The sequence below is a fragment of the Pleurodeles waltl genome, chromosome 1_2 (assembly GCF_031143425.1).
Source record: "Pleurodeles waltl isolate 20211129_DDA chromosome 1_2, aPleWal1.hap1.20221129, whole genome shotgun sequence".
Taxonomy (NCBI): Eukaryota; Metazoa; Chordata; class Amphibia; order Caudata; family Salamandridae; genus Pleurodeles; species Pleurodeles waltl.
The window spans coordinates 193,762,960-193,780,481 of NC_090437.1; the positions used below are offsets into that span (position 1 = coordinate 193,762,960).

Below are 17,522 nucleotides of genomic sequence, written 5' to 3' on the forward strand. Positions count from 1 at the left end.
CCATCAGCACAAAAGGTATTCTAATTAGAGTTAAAATTCTGAAAAATAAGATTCACCTTGGCCTGAAAAAATCTCTGCCAATTTGTTGAATAAGGATTGATCAGGATTAAAGGTGCTGTCATTACTAAAGTTAGACAAAGATTTGACAGTTTCAAATTGCTCTCCAGAGGAGACTTAAGCCGAGCTTATTTATTCTGTGAAGTATCTAGATTTTGCTACAATAATTAGTGCATTGTACTCATTAAGAAGTGATTTATACTTAATCTTTTCTTCAGAAAGATATCCTTTCCTCCACCTGCACTCTTTATAGCTACATTTCTGTTTTATTTATTTTAGTTCATGTGAACACCAGGGGTTGGAGAGCCTCTCCTGTGATTAGTTTCTGTTTTTTTTAGGGACTACCAACGATAATGCAGAGTCTATTCAATTTACCCAACTCACTTTTGCAGTTTCAATATTATTGTCTAAGGCAGGACTAGAGTTTAAAGTGTCATTTAAAACCCCCAAATTAAAGTTTTTCCAAGAGTGGATTTTAAACGCACTGGAAGAATTGGAAATGGGACCGTTATTAGAGGAAACAAGTGTGAGAAAAATGGACTTCTGGTCTGTCGAAACTAGAGGCAGAACTTTTTCCAGACTTAGGTCTGGATTATTAGTAAATACTCCAGTTTGAGTATGATTTGCCTGGTTGCTAGAATAATTTCTGATCTGAATAAGATCAAAACCTTTAAGATTGTCTAAAATATGTTCAATATCTGTATTGTCAAGAAGCTCCAAGTGAAAATTAAAATCACCCATAATGGTGAAATTAGGGAGGGCAATGCAAGATTCCACGAAGTAAGTCCTGCACAGTCTGAATAAATTTACCCATATGGCCATGTGGACGATATATAGGAAGGCCCTGAAAATAATTCATATAATTACATTTCAAGTTAAACATGAAGGCTTCACAGTCAAGCCGGGTGATAGGCTGAACGGCTGCCTTTATAAATTTGCGATACATTATTGCAATGCCACCACCCCTCTTGCCTTGTCGGTCCACTCTTTTCAAATTAAAACCATCAGGGATGGAAATTTTAAGGACAGGGACTGAAGTAATATCAGCCCAGGTCTCTGTAACAAATTTGACATCTACAGAAAGCTGTTTCACAAAGTCATCAAGCTCATACTTATTCTTGGTAAGGAACCGGATATTTGATAACACACAAGAAATTGCTTTCAGAATACCTTTCTGCTCAGCTTTCACTGCAAGGGGAGGTTGAGGTATGTTACGTCCTAACAGAGATGAAGAATCTTTGTCAAAACGAAGTTACTTGTTAAGAATCAGTAACTGCCTGGTTTACTATTAAAATCATGAATATTACAGGAGGCATGCTCACAGTCCTTGCACAATCCAAGAAGGACTTCTTTTGAGTATGCGAAGATGGAAAAACCGCCAGGGTTCCTGGCGCAGGGCTTAGTCCGGTCGCAGACAGGCTTAGCTTTGGCACGCCATTGGGGTGCCTGCTGCACAGATGCAACGCACAATTCTTTTTAAGGGCCGGCATCGAGGGAGGGGGGAATTTGGCAAGGCTTCAGAGGATTAATGAAATGCCTTGGATGAGAAAACAGGGAGGAGAAAAAAAATGGCTCAAACTGGGTTCTAGCAACCCCTTTCCCACGAGCAGGTTCTCCTGCAGGTGATAACTTCTTGCAACCACAAACAAATTAACTAAAAAGGGAGAAATGAGCAGGAAGCATAAAGTGATTTAAATAGGCAATACAGCCTCCCATACGGCTTAAATTTAAAATACAGGAGCCAGGCACAACCTAATATGGCTCCTGTGAAAGCCTACAAGGAAATCAAAATGCTACGAGTGGGATATTCAATCAGAATGATGAAACTGTTCTACCTAGTGAGCTAGTCATATCCAGCCCACAGTGTATAGCGAACTTAGCTGAGTCCTTCTCATCAGCAATAACTTGGTAGAATATGGCTCCAGTCTTGTACAGACCACAGGCAGCACATACCCAACCAAGTCCCAGAGTGAGTGGAAGTATTGATCCAAAAGGCATGCTGTGTGCACCGATGGCAGCGCGAGGCAGGCAGAAGGAAACATCTTTCCCAAGGTATCCAGCCTCTTTGATTCCCTGCCTGGTGGAGTGGTAGGGAATGTGCCAGAATTTAGTTTGGAATTGAACCACCAAGCTCTCCGGGGTGGGGAGAAGCTGTGGTCCCCTGTGGCAGCCAATGGCAGTGAGCAATTGTCCTGTGAACAGGAGCCCCTGTGCAGGGCTTGTACCAGACCCTGAGTAGGATGTCTGTAAGGGCTTCATTAAATAGGAGAAGCAGTTTGGATGGGTATACTACTGGCTGAAGCACCTCTCTCAAGACATTCGTCTTGAAAGCCACAGAGGGGAACATTAGGTCCAGACCCTTGGCCACCTTTTCACCACCATAGCAAATGAGGCTCCCTGCTCAGTAGTCAGTATCTGGGGAGGTGTCCAGACCATTGACATCTGCCAGATCCTCACAACAGGTAACTCATTGGAGTCTAGGTGTTGTATTCCTAAGGATCCAATGACCGATCCTATTCCTGCCAGAGTCCAAGCCCATAAAGATTAGCGCTCATGCTCCGGCCTGGAAGACATAGTTCCAGTCGGTGCCAAAGTCGGATGACGCCCCTCCAGCTCCGTGTTGGAGTTGGTCATTAGAATTTGGGGTGGTGCTGGGAGCATGAACATCGGGACCGGTGCCGCAGAAGGTCAAAGTGGCACGGCCGGAGTCGGTCCGGATCCAGCCAGGATTCAAGGGGCCTGACTGGTGCCGGGGCTGGAGCCACCAGCATGGAATAAGTAGAGGCCTCTGCTGAACCCTTGGGGCCCAAAGGCATGCAGGAGGGGACGACGCGCCCAAATGTGAGGTGCATGGCCTCATAGAACTCTTAGCTGAGCAGAGGTTGCTCCAGATCCTGGAAACTCAGGGAGATGTAGACACGGCCCAGGCTCTACTGCGGAGCCGGGCCTAGAATGTTGACATTCTCTTGTTTCATTGGTCAGCAGATGAGGTGAAGTCAAAGTTTTCTTCGGTGGCAGCTTCTTATGGTGGTGGGACTTGCCCGAATGAATTGATGACTAAGTACGATGAGGATCTCGAACTCTGCAACCGCTATTGGGACCTCCATCTCGACCGAGACCTCGCTTGTCCCATAGTCACACATCGAGCAACCAGAAGCTTTAGGGATTGCCCCCTCAAGCCCTGTGGGTTCATGATGTGGCACAGGCCTTCGGGTTGTAGCCGTGGACAAAGCACCAGAGGTGTACAAGATGCGGGTCCGTCACCAACATCGATCATGGACAGGTGCCGCAGGGCAAGAAGCCAGCCTTCCGTGATGACATCCCTGACAGAGCAGGAGAAAAAACCTCAAAAGAACAACAGAAATCAAATAAAAGTTTAGTTGATACAAGCATTTGCAATGCAATAGGTCTCACATTTGCTTGAGTTAGAGATACTGGCGTTGTAAATGCGTAACTGGACTTTTCCTGCCACTTAAATTGCTCAACCATGTGGAATAATTTGACCCTCTCTCCCACGTATTTCCAGTGGTCCTGCATATAACTAAAGCACTACATTTACCTTCTTTCTCTATTTGCAGCACAAAAAGTTAATATTGCAATTATTTATTATATTTTGTTATATTATTATTATTTTGGGGTCCCTCGCACCTAGTGTGGGGACCCAGAGGTCTAGAAAGAAAGAGCATGTTGTGTGGCAAGTTATGGGCAAAAATGTTTTGTAGTAGGAATGCCCAGAAAAGCAATATGAGGTAAGTTTCTGAGTGCAGTGAATATTGTAGTATCTTGACTGTAATGCTCAGAACAGCCCCTAAAGTTCACCACTATAAAAATAGCATTAGTAAGAAACAGCCCCTAGAGAGCATAACCACATGAAAACAGAATGTCAGAAAGTAATGCAGTATAACCATATATTTAGTCCCTAGAGGGCATAGTGCATTACCCATTGTCAGGCCTACTAGAATAATATTACAAACAAGTGCCTTAAAAATACAGGCTACTCCCAGCTGTTAAAAAAAAAAAAAAAAAAGGTTCCAGCCATGAGAGAACATAAAAAGACACTGGCTGGTGGGAGGGGTCATTATTTTGGGGTCCCGCCAACCTTTTGTGGGGACGCAGAGATATTATAGACAGAAAGAGCGAGTCATGCTGATCATTTTGATGGTGGTCCCATTGACCAAGGACCACCACATGAAGAGTTATGGGCAAAAAGGTTTTGTAAAAGGAATGCCCCGCAAAGCATTAGCCGAGATTTTCCAAGTGCAGCAAATATTGTAGTATCTTGAGTGTAATGCTCAGAACAGCCCCATTATAACACAATAATAAAAGTAGCATTCGTAAGAAACATGGTTATATAACCATACAGTTTGCCCCTAGAGGACATAACATGAATACAAAATGGCAGAAAGTAATGCAGTGTAACTATATATGTAGCCCCTAGATGATGCAGTGCCTTACACATTTTCAGGCCTAGCAGGCCTACTGCAATACTATCACAAACAATGACCTTAAAACACAAACTACTCCCAGTTGTAAAACAAAAGGCCCAGCCATGAGAGAGCTTAAAAAGACATTGAATGGTGGGAGAGGATATTTTGGGGTCCCCACAACCTAGTAATGGCACCCAGAGTGTGTTGTGCTGAATGGTTTGGCAGTGGACCCATTGTCGTAGGGCCACCACAGGCCGAGTTATGTGCACATATATTTTAAAAAAGAAATGCCCTGCAAAACATTATAAGGTGAGTTTCTCGAGTGTAGTGAATACTGTAGTATCAGATCTCCTGCTTTGCTTGGAGAGCTGCTTTGAGGATTTCTATTTTAAATGCTTCAGTTTATATATTTTTCAACTGCACAACTTGTACATAAGTGGTACTCATTTAAGGGGCTACTCAAATCGAGGTCACGCTATATGAAACTTCGCGCCCTCATGCAAAGCACTCCTCCGATCGTGTTTGGTGTATATAAACCTTTTAAAAAATAATTATTCAATAAATAAAATAAAAAACTCCCCTCCAGCTTTGAGCCTTTGTGCTCTAACACCCCAAAGAAACAGCGGCATGCCCAAACAAGGAAGAAACAACTTACGGCCACGCAGCACGAAGCAGCGAGGCAAAAGAAAAAAGTATTGCACAACACTAAGGTATATGGCCGATTGTGCAATAATCCACGTAATAGGGTTAGTCTCCAAGGTGGTAACAAAGCAGCCTCAAGGCGGGACAAAAATAAAGCATTTACCTATGAAATCAAGGGAATTTTGAAAGGCAGGCCAAGGAACGAATTAAAGTGATGGGCTTGAGATGGGTATGGTGCAAGACTACAGATTTAGATTACAACATGTCGAGGGACGGCGCTTGCACGCTGCCTAGGCTCAACCTAAAATGACCAAGGGGTAGATCTCCGCCGGATCTGTGCAGGCTGAAGGGGAGAGAAAGGTGCTGACAGCAGTGGGCTGAGGTGGCGTCAACGCCACGCAGAGCTAAACAATGCCTCCTACCGGAGCAGGTGTACTGTGCATGAATATTTTCCAGACCCAGTCCGACACCTGGGGATAATTCTAATGTAAAGAATCTGCAGCTAGAAGTCTTTATCAGATACCAGCCTTCCTTGTGGACATCCTGCCACACCAGAAGACCATGTTTCAAAAAATCTTTGGCAAAAGATCAGTCAAAAAGTGACTAGGGGTAGTTTTTCTCCAGATCTGCACTGACTGGCGTGGAAAGAAAATAACTGATATCAGCACGCTGGGGTGGTGCCTATAAAGACACCACACACATTTCCGGCACGGATGACGCCACGCAGAGCTGAACAACTGCAGCTACTGGTGCGCAGGGGTACTGCTCACAAAACATTTCTGGATCCAGTCTGACATCTGGGGATAAACATAAGGTAAGGAATCGGCGGCTAGAAGTCTCCATCAGCCCTTAGTCTCCATATGTTTAGATGTATATTTTGCTCTTGAGGAGGTCCAGAGATCACTCGCAGACAGGCCTTTTACATTCCTCCCACTTGTCTTTTAACAAGTCATGTGTTAAATAAAACTGTGGTTGCACCTTGTAAAGATCATGTTCCATAAGAAAAAGTTACTTACCTTCGGTAACCGTTTTTCAGGTGGATACAATAGCTACCTGTGGATTCCTCACCTTATGAATTCACCCTTGCGCCAGCATCCGTTGGAAAATCTTCTTCCCAGTTCTCCACATCGACAAGGACGTCACAATTGCACAGCTCCACGTGACTCTGTCTGACGTCACTGTGCCAATAAGAGGTCCTCGCCGGCGTGCGGACGTTGGTTTTACCCATTTTTTACGTGCCTTTGAGGCAGACAGGTGGGAACCGACTGCACAATAACTCCAATAAATACATCAAACCTTCATGATGCAACATAATAAAAAAACATCATTTATATATAAAGGAAAAATATCAATATATACATACATCTATACAACCACATATCCTAGTGCAATCAGACAGGCAACGGGGAGGCGGTGGGACTGTGAGGAATCCACAGGTAGCTATTGTATCCACCAGAAAAAGCATTACCACAGGTAAGTAACTTGTTCTTCTGATGGATACAAACTACCTGTGGATTCCTCACCTTATGAATAGAGTCCCAAAGCAGAACCGCACTCGGAGGTGGGTACCTGTCTGATTACACCAAGAAATCCTGTAAGACAGATTGTGCAAAATGGCTGTCCCTCCGAACCACAGAGTCCAAACAGTAATGGTTTGCAAAGGTATGGAGGGACGCCCAAGTTGCCGCCTTGCAAATATCAACCACTGAAACCCCCCTTGCCTGGGCGGAAGAAGCAGACTTAGCCCTGGTGGAGTGGGATCTGATACCTTCAGGGGGAACCTTTTTTCGCCAATGAGTAGCAGATCTTAATACAAAGGATAACCCACCTGGAGATAGTTCTTTTATGGACTGCTCTGCTTTGTCCAACGTACCCCATGAACAGCTGATCTTCCAGGCGAAAGTCCTTCATCCTTTCAATGTAGAAACTAAGCGCCCTTTATGGGTCCAAACGGTGGAGTCTTTCTTTCTCCTTCAAGGGGTGAGGAGGAGGGTAGAAAGATGGAAGGGTAATAGTCTGCCTATATGAAAAGGAGTGACAACTTTTGGCAGGAACATCGCCCTGGTTTTCAACACCACTTTATCTGGGAAAAAACAGGTAAAGGGGGGTTTAACAGAAAGAGCTTGGAGCTCACTAACCTGCCTAGCCGAGGTTATGGCAACAAGAAAAACTGTCTTAAGCACTATAAACCGTAATGGGAAAGAGTGCATGGGCTGAAATGGAGACCCCATTAAAAAGGTTAAAACAAGATTCAGGTCGCACAGAGGCACATGAAAAGGAGTGGGAGGAAACGTATAAAGTAAACCCTTAAGAAACCTAACTACAATAGGTGATTTAAAGAACGAGGGCTGATCTGAGAGGCAAAGAAAGGCTGACAGAGCAGCTAAATAACCTTTAACCGTAGCCACTGCACAACCCTTCTTTGTTAAGTCCAAAGCAAACAATAAAATATCAGAAAGGTGGGCCTTCAGAAGGATCAATTTGCTTTTCCTCATACCAAGCCATGTATTTTGCCCACCTACCAGCATAAATGGTCTTAGTGGAGTGTTGCCTGGCCGATAAAGTAACATCCACTACATCTGGTGGGAGAGAAAAAGAACTCAGGTTGCCCTGTTCAATCTCCAGGCATGAAGGTGCAGGCTCTGGAGGTGGGGGTGTAGAACCTGCCCCTGCGACTGCGAGAGGAGGTCTGCCCTGAGAGGGAGATGGAGCGGAGGGCACAGTGAGAGTTGGAGATGGTTTGTGTGCCACACCCTTCTTGGCCAATCCAGGGTTATCAAAATAACCTGAGCCCGATCTTGGTGAATCTTCCTCAGCACCCGAGGAATCAAGGGTATGGGGGGAAACACGTAAAGCAACTGGTTGCACCAAGAGATCTGAAACACGTTCCCCAAAGCTCCTTGCACCGGATACTGGAGGCTGCAGAATGACAGGCAGTGCACAATCTCCAGAGTGGCAAACAGATCTATCACCGGCGTACCCTACATCCGAAAAATGTGCAGGACCAGATCCGGATGGAGACGCCACTCATGATCGGCCGAAAGGAGCTGACTGGGAGTCTGCACGCCCGAGGAGCACCCCGGCCAGATGATTTGCTATCAAGCAAATCCGATGGCCCTGAAGCCAGGACCAGAGTCGCAGCGCCTCTCTGCAGAGAAGATACGACCCTACTCCTCCCTGCTTGTTTATATACCACATCGCAGTAGTGTTGTCCGTCAGGACCTGAACTGACTGTCCGCGAAGGCACGGGAGGAAGGCCTTGAGAGTCAGGCGTATCACCCTCAATTCCAACAGATTGATATGAAAAGTCTGCTCCACTGGAGACCAACAACCTTTGATCTCCAGGTCCCCCAGATGAGCTCCCCACCCTAGAGTGGAAGCATCTCCCATGACCGTGGCCAGCGGCAGTGATAACGGCCTTCCTTGCGAAAGGTTGTTGTCCACAGCCCAACATCGTAGATCCGTTGCAGCGTCTCTGGAGATCGTAATCGAATCCTCGAGCTCCCCTTTGTGTTGAAACCACTGCCTGCGGAGGCACCATTGAAGAGCCCTCATGTGCCAACGTGCATGAGTGACCAACAGAATGCAAGAAGCGAACAGACCGAGCAGGCATAAGACCTTGAGGACTGGAACAACTGCTCCAATTTGAAACATTGGAATCAACGCCTGATTGTCCTGGAGCGGCAGAGGAAAGGCCCAATTCAATGTTGTGTCCAGTTCTGCCCCTATGAACAGGAGGCTTTGAGAGGGCGCCAGGTGAGATTTGGGTACACTGATCGAAAAACCCAGCCTGAACAACAACTGAGTTGTCATCCGCAAGTGAAGCAACACAAGCTCTGGAGAGTTGGCTTTGATCAACCAATCTTCCAGGTAAGGGAATACCGATATCCCCTCCTTTTTGAGACCTGCTGCGACCCCACCACAAATCGGAGATACTTCCTGTGCGACTTGAGTATAGGGATATGAAAGTACGCATCCTGCAAGTCGACAGACACCATCCAATCTACTTTGTTCAACGCCAGAAGTACCTGTGCTAGAGTTAGCATCTTGAATTTCTCCTGTTTGATGAACCAATTCAAAATCCTCAGGTCTAGGATTGGTCTCAAACAACCGTCCTTCTTGGGGATCAGGAAATATCTTGAATAACAACCCTGACCCCTTTCCTGCTCTGGAACCAACTCCACCGCACCTTTTGATAACAGGGTCTGAACTTCCTGTTGCAACAACAGGAGTTGGTCTTCTGAACAAAACGAGGGACGGGAAGGGAAGGGAGGAGGAAACTCCTGAAAGGGGAGAGCATATCCTTTGCTCACAATGTTTAGCACCCATGAGTCTGATGTAACTAACTCCCACTCATGGAGAAAAAGACGCAATCATCCCCCTACAGGAGAAGTATGATCGACAAAGGGGAGAAAACTAGGGCTGCTTCCCTTGCTGTTGTCCTCCAGAGGAAGAGGATGACGTAGGGTGCAGCTGGGTGGCCCCTCTCATTCTAACCCTCCCCGCCCTCTAAAAGACCGATATGGGAGGCTAGTAGGCTGCTGGACTGAGGACTGGGGTCTCCCTCGATAAGCTGCCCCATGCCAAAACCCCCTGAACCTACGAAAGGACCTAAAAGGGGTAGCAGAGGAGGCTTGCAATCCTAAAGACTTTGCCATGGCCTGGCAGTCTTTAAAGCGCCCCATGGAAAAGTCCGCTTTATCTCCTAACAGTTTCTCCCCATCAAATGACAAATCCAACAAGGTGGTCTTGTACATCTGAAGAAAATCCAGGAGGACCTTAACCAAGCGTGCCTCCTAGTAGCAATAGATGTACCCATTGCCCTGGCCACCGAGTCCGTAGAGTCCAGGCCAGACTGAATTACCTGCCTCGCCGCAGCCTGTGCATCAGGTAGGAGTTCCCCAAAAGGTCTCTGTATATCCTGCGGTAGATCCGGAACCATGGCTTTCGCAGAGTCCATGAGGGCGTGGACATACCTCCCCAGCACACAGGTAGAGTTCGCAGCCTTACGACGCATGCTGCAAGAAGAAAAAGTCTTCTTTGCGGATTGCTCCATCCACTTGGATTCCCTGTCAGATGGAATCACAGGGAAAGAGCCAGGAGCCGGCTGATGGGGTGATGATATCGGTGCCATAGATGTAGTTGGTGACATCATGGGATTCACAGGACCTCAAGGCGATGTCATCTGAGCCGGTCCGGTACCCTCAGCCGGATAGAACAGCATAAATGGCGCCGCCTTGTATGGAGCCGGGGATCCCAAAGAAAATGCCAATAGACCTGTGGGACCAGCAGGGGCCATGGTGTTGAACATAGCAAACATGGCATTCAAGAATGCCGCCGGAGCCGGGAAGGCAGGATACCGCTGGTCTTGTTGCATCCGTACTTGCTGATCATCTGACTCCTGAGCAGCAGGTGAAAACTGAGGACTGTCCTGACGTGCCACAACCTCAAAGACAGATGGCGCCGGAGAAGCCTCAGGACTCTGAGGGTGCAGATTCACCGTCGGACTCACCTCCCACATCGCCGGCGAGATGGAGACCTTGATCGGCTCCGAGCCGAACATCGCTGAGAGTCATGACGGTTCTGTTTCTTATGCTTCTTCGAAGAAGCGTTGGAAGAGGATCTTTTATGGCTCCTATGACCCTTCTTCGCTTTTGCCAAAAAGAGTTTGGCCTCCCTTTCTTTTAGGGCCTTAGGATTCATGCTCTGGCAAGACGGACACTCCTCAAAGGTCATGCTCAGAGCTAAGGCACCAAAGAGAATCGACATGAGGGTCAGTGACCGACATGCGACCGCCACACTCTCTGCAAGGCTTGAAACCGGACTTACTTGGACGAGACACTGTAACTACAAGAGTAACAAGAGGAAACCTCCAACAGAAGCGAGAGCTAAGAAAAAAACATTAGCGTCGACGGCAGGGAAAAAAGGGAACTGACGTCAGCACACAGGCGAGGACCTCTTATTGGTACAGTGACGTCATGACGTCCTCGTCGACGTGGAGAGCTGGGAAGAAGATTTTCCGGTGGATGCTGGCGCAATGGTGAATTTATAAGGTGAGGAAGCCACAGGTAGTTTGTATCCATCAGAAATATGTTTTACTTTTGTATCAATCAACTCATGGCTTGCTTCATTTGCCTGGTTAGCTGAATACAAAGGTACAATTGTCCAGGAATCTGCTTCCACCGCATATCAAGTTGCTTTCACAAAGATCTGATACTCAGCGAACACCACAGCATGAAGGGGATACAAGAGGATGTAATTCCCACATATTTTCTAACTGTGCCATGTGTGTCTTTGGATTGATGACCTAGAACATCCTAATACGTCTTTACTGCAATCAATACGCCTTAATAGTATCTATTCAGATATTTTCCCCTAGATCTACAATCTGATGCACTGAACTGACTACAGATTTGTTTGCTATAGGTTCGGACCTAGTTCTTTTAACATATTTGGTGTCTGACTGGCTGCTTCCAATTTTGACACCATTGAAGAGTTTTGATGAGCCAGTCACCAAGATATTGGAATACTTCCAATATTTGAGGTTGCAAATGTGCTGCTACTAGAGCTAGTTATTTTGTCAATACTATTAGCGCTGACAAGTGACTGAAAGGGGTGTCTTGAAGGGACAGTGATGGTCATCCACCATAATATATAATTTTTTTATGGTTCCATTTATGTATTGGTAGGTGGAAATATACGTCTTCTAGATCCATCCACACTAGACCTCTTGGATGATGGATTGGAGGATGTTCGACAATGAGATAATTTGCTTTTTGATACATTTGTTCAATACTCTCAAGTCAAGTAGGTGATGGTAAATCTGGATTAAGATTTAGCCTTGGTTTCTACTGTGTCACCATCACCAAGCCCAGAAGCCTGCAGATGCAGTTTTTATGGGAGTAACGGAAGGCTCAGTGGAAGCAATGAATCTTCAATTCGAACTTTCATGCCTGAGTAATGCTTTTCCAGGATGACTTTATGGGAAATTCAGCACTTACCATTTGCAGAAGTTGACCCTCCATGTGCTTTAGAGTCTCATAGCTGAATGTGCCACGCGGTGAGCAGTTGCTGGGTTAACTAGCCAGACGTGTGAAATAAAATACACATTTTGTGTGTGGTTCCTCCTTGCTACACAAACCTCCCATGGCCTGAGAAGTCATCCTGGATGTGAAGCTTGAGCCATGGCCATAATGCAATACTTCTACCTCGAGCTCTGTGAATAACAGACCAGGCTCAGCTTATTTTTTGTCTTTGAAGACACAAAAACACCTGGTCAAGGAAAAAAAAAAAAAACAATCTGAAGACAAAGAGCAGATCAAGAGTTTCCTGTTGCCTGGCATGCCCAACACATCCATGGAATCATTCCGATGTTGAAAACCCAGAGTAGCCATTAAAGAGAATAAAGTTCAGGTGACAACACGTATATGTGGGGTAATGCAAGGTCCTTGCACCTTTTTTCGCATTCACCATATATACAAAACGTCCCCATGACCATTTGCAAGAACACGAATTATATTTCCAAAATTATGCTGACGAGACCCATGCAGTTTCAGTCCCTCACAAATACTGGAAGAACAGATGGGGCATATTTGCTGAGATACACGTGCAGATGCAGGGACTGGCTCAATCTTGATAAGAATTGGACAGGTTCTTGTAGACTGGGCTTTTGTGAAATCTTGATAAAAGACTTGCTTAAACATTGTAGTTACACTTATTTATTCGTAGACCCATAAAAATTAATATCTCTTTCAACTACTAGTTTATATTACAGGGTTAATCTAGAAGGCTTGAAGACTGGAGGTCCCTTTTTCCCTGGAAGGGAGGGACTGTGAGAAATAGGAAGAGCGATCATGGGTGTGACACTGGATTACAATCTCCTTGTTGAATGACACTTCTAAATGCAACCAAACAAAATACACGTTGTTCGAAATTTGTTAGAAAAGGAGGTGGCTAATTTATCTAAGAAAGCCTAAAAAATTCCTGATGAGATACATCGGCTTCTGGTCTCATCTAGAGTCCTCAACCTCAGCTTTTTTGTCCCAAAGTGATGTATGGGAAGCAATAGACTATATGAAATAGCTCTAAATTTTCAGTCATCTAGAACCTTTGAATACAGGGATAAAGCTTTTAATGGCTCTGTCAGCTAACAAGTGCCTGGTTCTCTGTATACATGTAAACACCACCAATTGTCAAGGTCCATCCTGTCAAAAATAAGCTATAGGGCCAGATGTAGCAAGATAGCAAATTGCGACTTGCAATTTGCGAGTCCGTGCGACTTGCAAATTGCAAGTCGCAATTTGCTATGCAGAACGGTGTCTCAGACACCGTCTGCGAGTCGCTATGGGGTCGCAAATTGCGGCCCCATAACGACTATGGGCACTCACGGGTATGGAGGCCTGCTGTAGACCTCCATGTCCGTGACTGCTTTTAAATAAAGCAGTTTTTTTTATCCAAGTGTAGCCCGTTTTCCTTAAAGGAAAACGAGCTGCATTTAGAGAAAAAAACCGAAACCTTTTGTTTTGGATTTTTTCAGCGCAGGTAGTGGTCCCTTGGTCCCTGCTCTGAAAAAATAATTTGGGGTCCAGTCACAAAGGGGAAGGGGTCCCATGGGGACCCCTTCCCGTTTGCGAGTGGGTTACCATCCACTTCAAGTGGATGGTAACTGCGACTCCATTTGCGACCGCGTACGCAGTTGCATACCACTGCGACTCGCAAATAGGAAGGGAACACCCCTTCCTATTTGCGACTCTGAAATGCATTTTTCGACTCGCAAAATGCATTTCTGCATAGCAAACACACGTTTGCGACTCGCAAACTGTGATTTTCGCCGTTTGCGACTCGCAAATGGTTTGCTACATCTGGCCCTCAGTCCTTTAATACGAAAATATGGCTTAAACCACAGAACACAAGAGCAACATGAATCAAACTGAAATGGTTTATTAAGTTATAATAAAATGCCCTTTATGGAAAAAAACACTTAGCATGTGTGGTGTCTGGGCTTTTGTATAGCAGTTTAACATTTTGTCAGTGTGTACTAAAACAAAAAACTATGTTGATGTTGTCAATGAAGCTAAAAAGCCATCTAGATTGTGAAGAAATTACCATCAACATAAGGGTATTAATTAACAGTACCAAATTTCATTGTATGTTTTTGTTTTGTTTTACCTTAAGCCATTTGTCGACACACTTGGCATGGAACTCGTGGTTGCAGGGTAGGACTCGAAGTAGTTGCCTCGACTCAAAATCACACATGCACACAACGCATCTAAAATAAACAGCACATATTCAGCCAAGGTGAATGATGACAGTTAACAATTAGCTCAACTGCAGTTTAAAAATTCTTCAAAGTTCCAAAAGTTAACTTCAGCAGACATTTTAAAAGGGCATGTTAACATATATACTGCCCTCTCCTCGAACATCAACTGAAAGATTTAAGCCTGCAACTGAGTCCAGAGGTACTCATTACCTTACTAATACCACTTGCAAGACTTGTACCACAAATAAAGCTGCCTGCTCAAACAGCTGTGGGGCACTGCTTACAACTCAGAGACTACCCCAGCAGAGTCAAAGGAGAGCAACTGGTTAGTTCTTAAGAAGAGGGGTTGAAGTGGCAATGGAAACATGCGGTCCCAGGGATATCGAAGACCACGAAATACCAAAAAGCAGAGTGTGACAAGACATTTTGAAGGCAAGTAGCACGAAGACACAGGCAATAAAATCAGTCATATTTAAATGCCCATCACACAGCTCTACCACTGTACCAGAGTGGCATGGTGGCACTCTTTTACCACTCCTCCATGCCACTATCTGCAGATGTGTTTTAGGAATGAAGGTGTCCATGATCTCAGATGACTTACGTTACAACTCTGGATCCCTCCAGTCAAGCATATAGTGTTCCTGGTAAACTAATTAATTAGCCTTCACTTTAATTCCGTTATCTAGCTAAAAATGAGGAACATTTCTAGAGAAGTAATCAAGTCTTTGTTTGGAGTCAAAACACTTGGCTATCAGCATAACAGTAGCAAGAGTGGGAAGTAGGCCAGAACTCCAGCACAATGTATCACCTAGGGGATCCCTAGATGGCCGCTGCAGGAAAATCAAATACCGAAGGCTAAGAAGGCACCCCAGGGGAGAGGATAGGATCCAGCAAACTAGTTAGATTATCCAACACGACAAAAGTAAATTGTACTGGGCTGTAACTGACAGCAGCTTGTTTGTTTACAGATCACATGCTATACTTTCCTCAGCCACGTCATACTGGGGCCTATAACCTAATTTTTTCCAAGGTCTTTATTTTCAGCTCCAGGAATGCCTTGGCCCCTAAAACCTATGTACCCGTTATGTAAGTCTGTGTTCCTACACAAGAAACTATCTGTTTCCGTCAGGAAAGCCAGAGAGTCACGTGTGTCTATTAAAATGATCTACAAACTGATGGTTACACGTACGGAAATGTTACTTACTTGTCATCAGAGTTATTCCTCGTAGGTATCGTCACATATTCATAAATCTAGAATGCTCTCAACTCCGTGCAGTGAATGAAAATCATAATCCATATCTTGAAATGGAGGTGAAAAGCTGCCATTTTTCAAAAAGCAGGTTCAGTTTTCAAGTCGGAAACAGGGCAGATTTTGTTTAATGTATTTATTTTTGTTATTATTATTTATGTTTTATTATTATTTTTTTAAGAGTTTTTCTCTCCAATAACCAGGATTTAGACAAAAGCCAACACTGCAGCATCTAGCAAAAGACTATGCTGAACTGTTAAACTTTCAAACCTCTACATGATGGAGAGAAACATGAAGGGGTAGGGACCAGCCAGCACTGTACAGACAGTTTTAATCACACACTTAGTTTCCTTTAAAGGAGATATGCAAAATGTTAAATATAAATGTCATTTGCTGGGGAAATATCAGACTGGGAGGGACTGAGGTAAGTTTACTTATGACTTTGCTGAAGATACCTATGATGTAGAACTAGGATTACAAGTAACATTTCTTTCTGCAATGTAGAAACTTCACTGATATTCAAACATAAATCATAATAGCAACTTATCCCAAAATATGTGATTGTTAATAAACAACAAAAAGACAACGTGACACGGTTCACTGACAATCAGAACCTTAGTCTGAGAGACCGTTTGTGCAGCTTCTGGTTCAGCACCTAAATAGTAATTCTTTGTTATAACGTGGACAGGCTGCCTTACAAATCTCTGCTACTGGGCCAGTACATAACCGGGCTACAATAGCCATCTATCCTCATTTTGAATGAGCTTTAGGCTTGCTAAGGAGTGGGTTTGTTGGCTAACTCATAACCAAGATCAATACACAACCCTACCCATCTGCCAGTGGACTACTTAGAGGACTCATAGGACCATACTTGAAAGAGTAGTTAGTTTTACTTAAGACTTGGGTCTTGTCTGGATAAAATCTTAACACTCAGACATCAGAAGTATGTAGTGATGTCTGCCAAAGAGAGGTTACTCAAGTAGGCCAGAGGGAAACTATATAGTTTGTGAGAAAGTCAAACAACTTTTGGGAAGAAAGAAGGATGCGTCCTTAAAAGCGCTCTGTTCTCATGAAATACTATGTAAGGTTCTAAAGCAGAAAGAGCTTGAAGCTTGCTAACTTAAGATACAACTGCATGGGCTCGAAGCTGAGAGTCATCAATTCAGAAAGTACCGAACTAAGCTTCGTTGGGGAAGGCTGCTGTCTTGGAGAAAAAGTTTTTTTAAACCACCCAAAAATCTCACCACAGGAAATGTAAAAACATATCTTTGTGACGGTCCTTTTCTGTATGCTATGATTTCAAACAAGTTAACATTTATAGATGGAAACTGAAGGTTCGAGTTTGCTACACGAAGGAGGAAAAGAATGACTGCATAGCTGGACAGGATTTCATGGCAGGATTAATATGAAGGCACCACTTTACATATCCTTTTCATTTGAAATCTCATGGTTTTTCATGGAGATGTTCATTTACCTTTGGGAATGTTCATATAATTGCTGCCTAAATAAAGAATGCTGAGGTGATGTAATTTCTCTAGCATCTTGGACAACAGATTTGGAATTGTACAACAGCTGTGTGGCCTTCCGAATATGTGAAGAAACACAGGAAACTACCATTGCCTCGGCTACTATTGGCTAATGAGCATTGTCACGCCAGACCATTTTATCTTCATTAAAACGGATGTAATCAGTGGAAATGGCAGAAAGAAACTTCTTGGACCTATTCTTCAGAAGGGAATTGCACACTGATTCTCGTTTCCTAAACTCCGGAGTAGAAGTTTGGGCATTTTGGGGGTTATTCTAACTTTGGAGGAGTGTTAATCCGTCCCAAAAGTGACGGTAAAGTAACGGATATACCACCAGCCGTATTACGAGTTCCATAGGATAT

At 44.5% G+C, this 17,522-nt stretch overlaps 1 protein-coding gene across 5 annotated transcripts in view; it reads right to left on the reverse strand.

Annotated features, from left to right (window-relative positions):
* RNF38 (ring finger protein 38) overlaps positions 1–17,522 on the reverse strand; it is a 724,979-nt gene that overhangs the window by 21,557 nt on the left and 685,900 nt on the right. For all 5 annotated transcript variants that reach the window (XM_069237710.1, XM_069237731.1, XM_069237718.1 and 2 more), the window contains one exon: positions 14,295–14,394. In XM_069237710.1, coding sequence (XP_069093811.1) covers positions 14,295–14,394 — 100 coding nt within the window. The remainder of the gene's footprint in view (positions 1–14,294; positions 14,395–17,522) is intronic.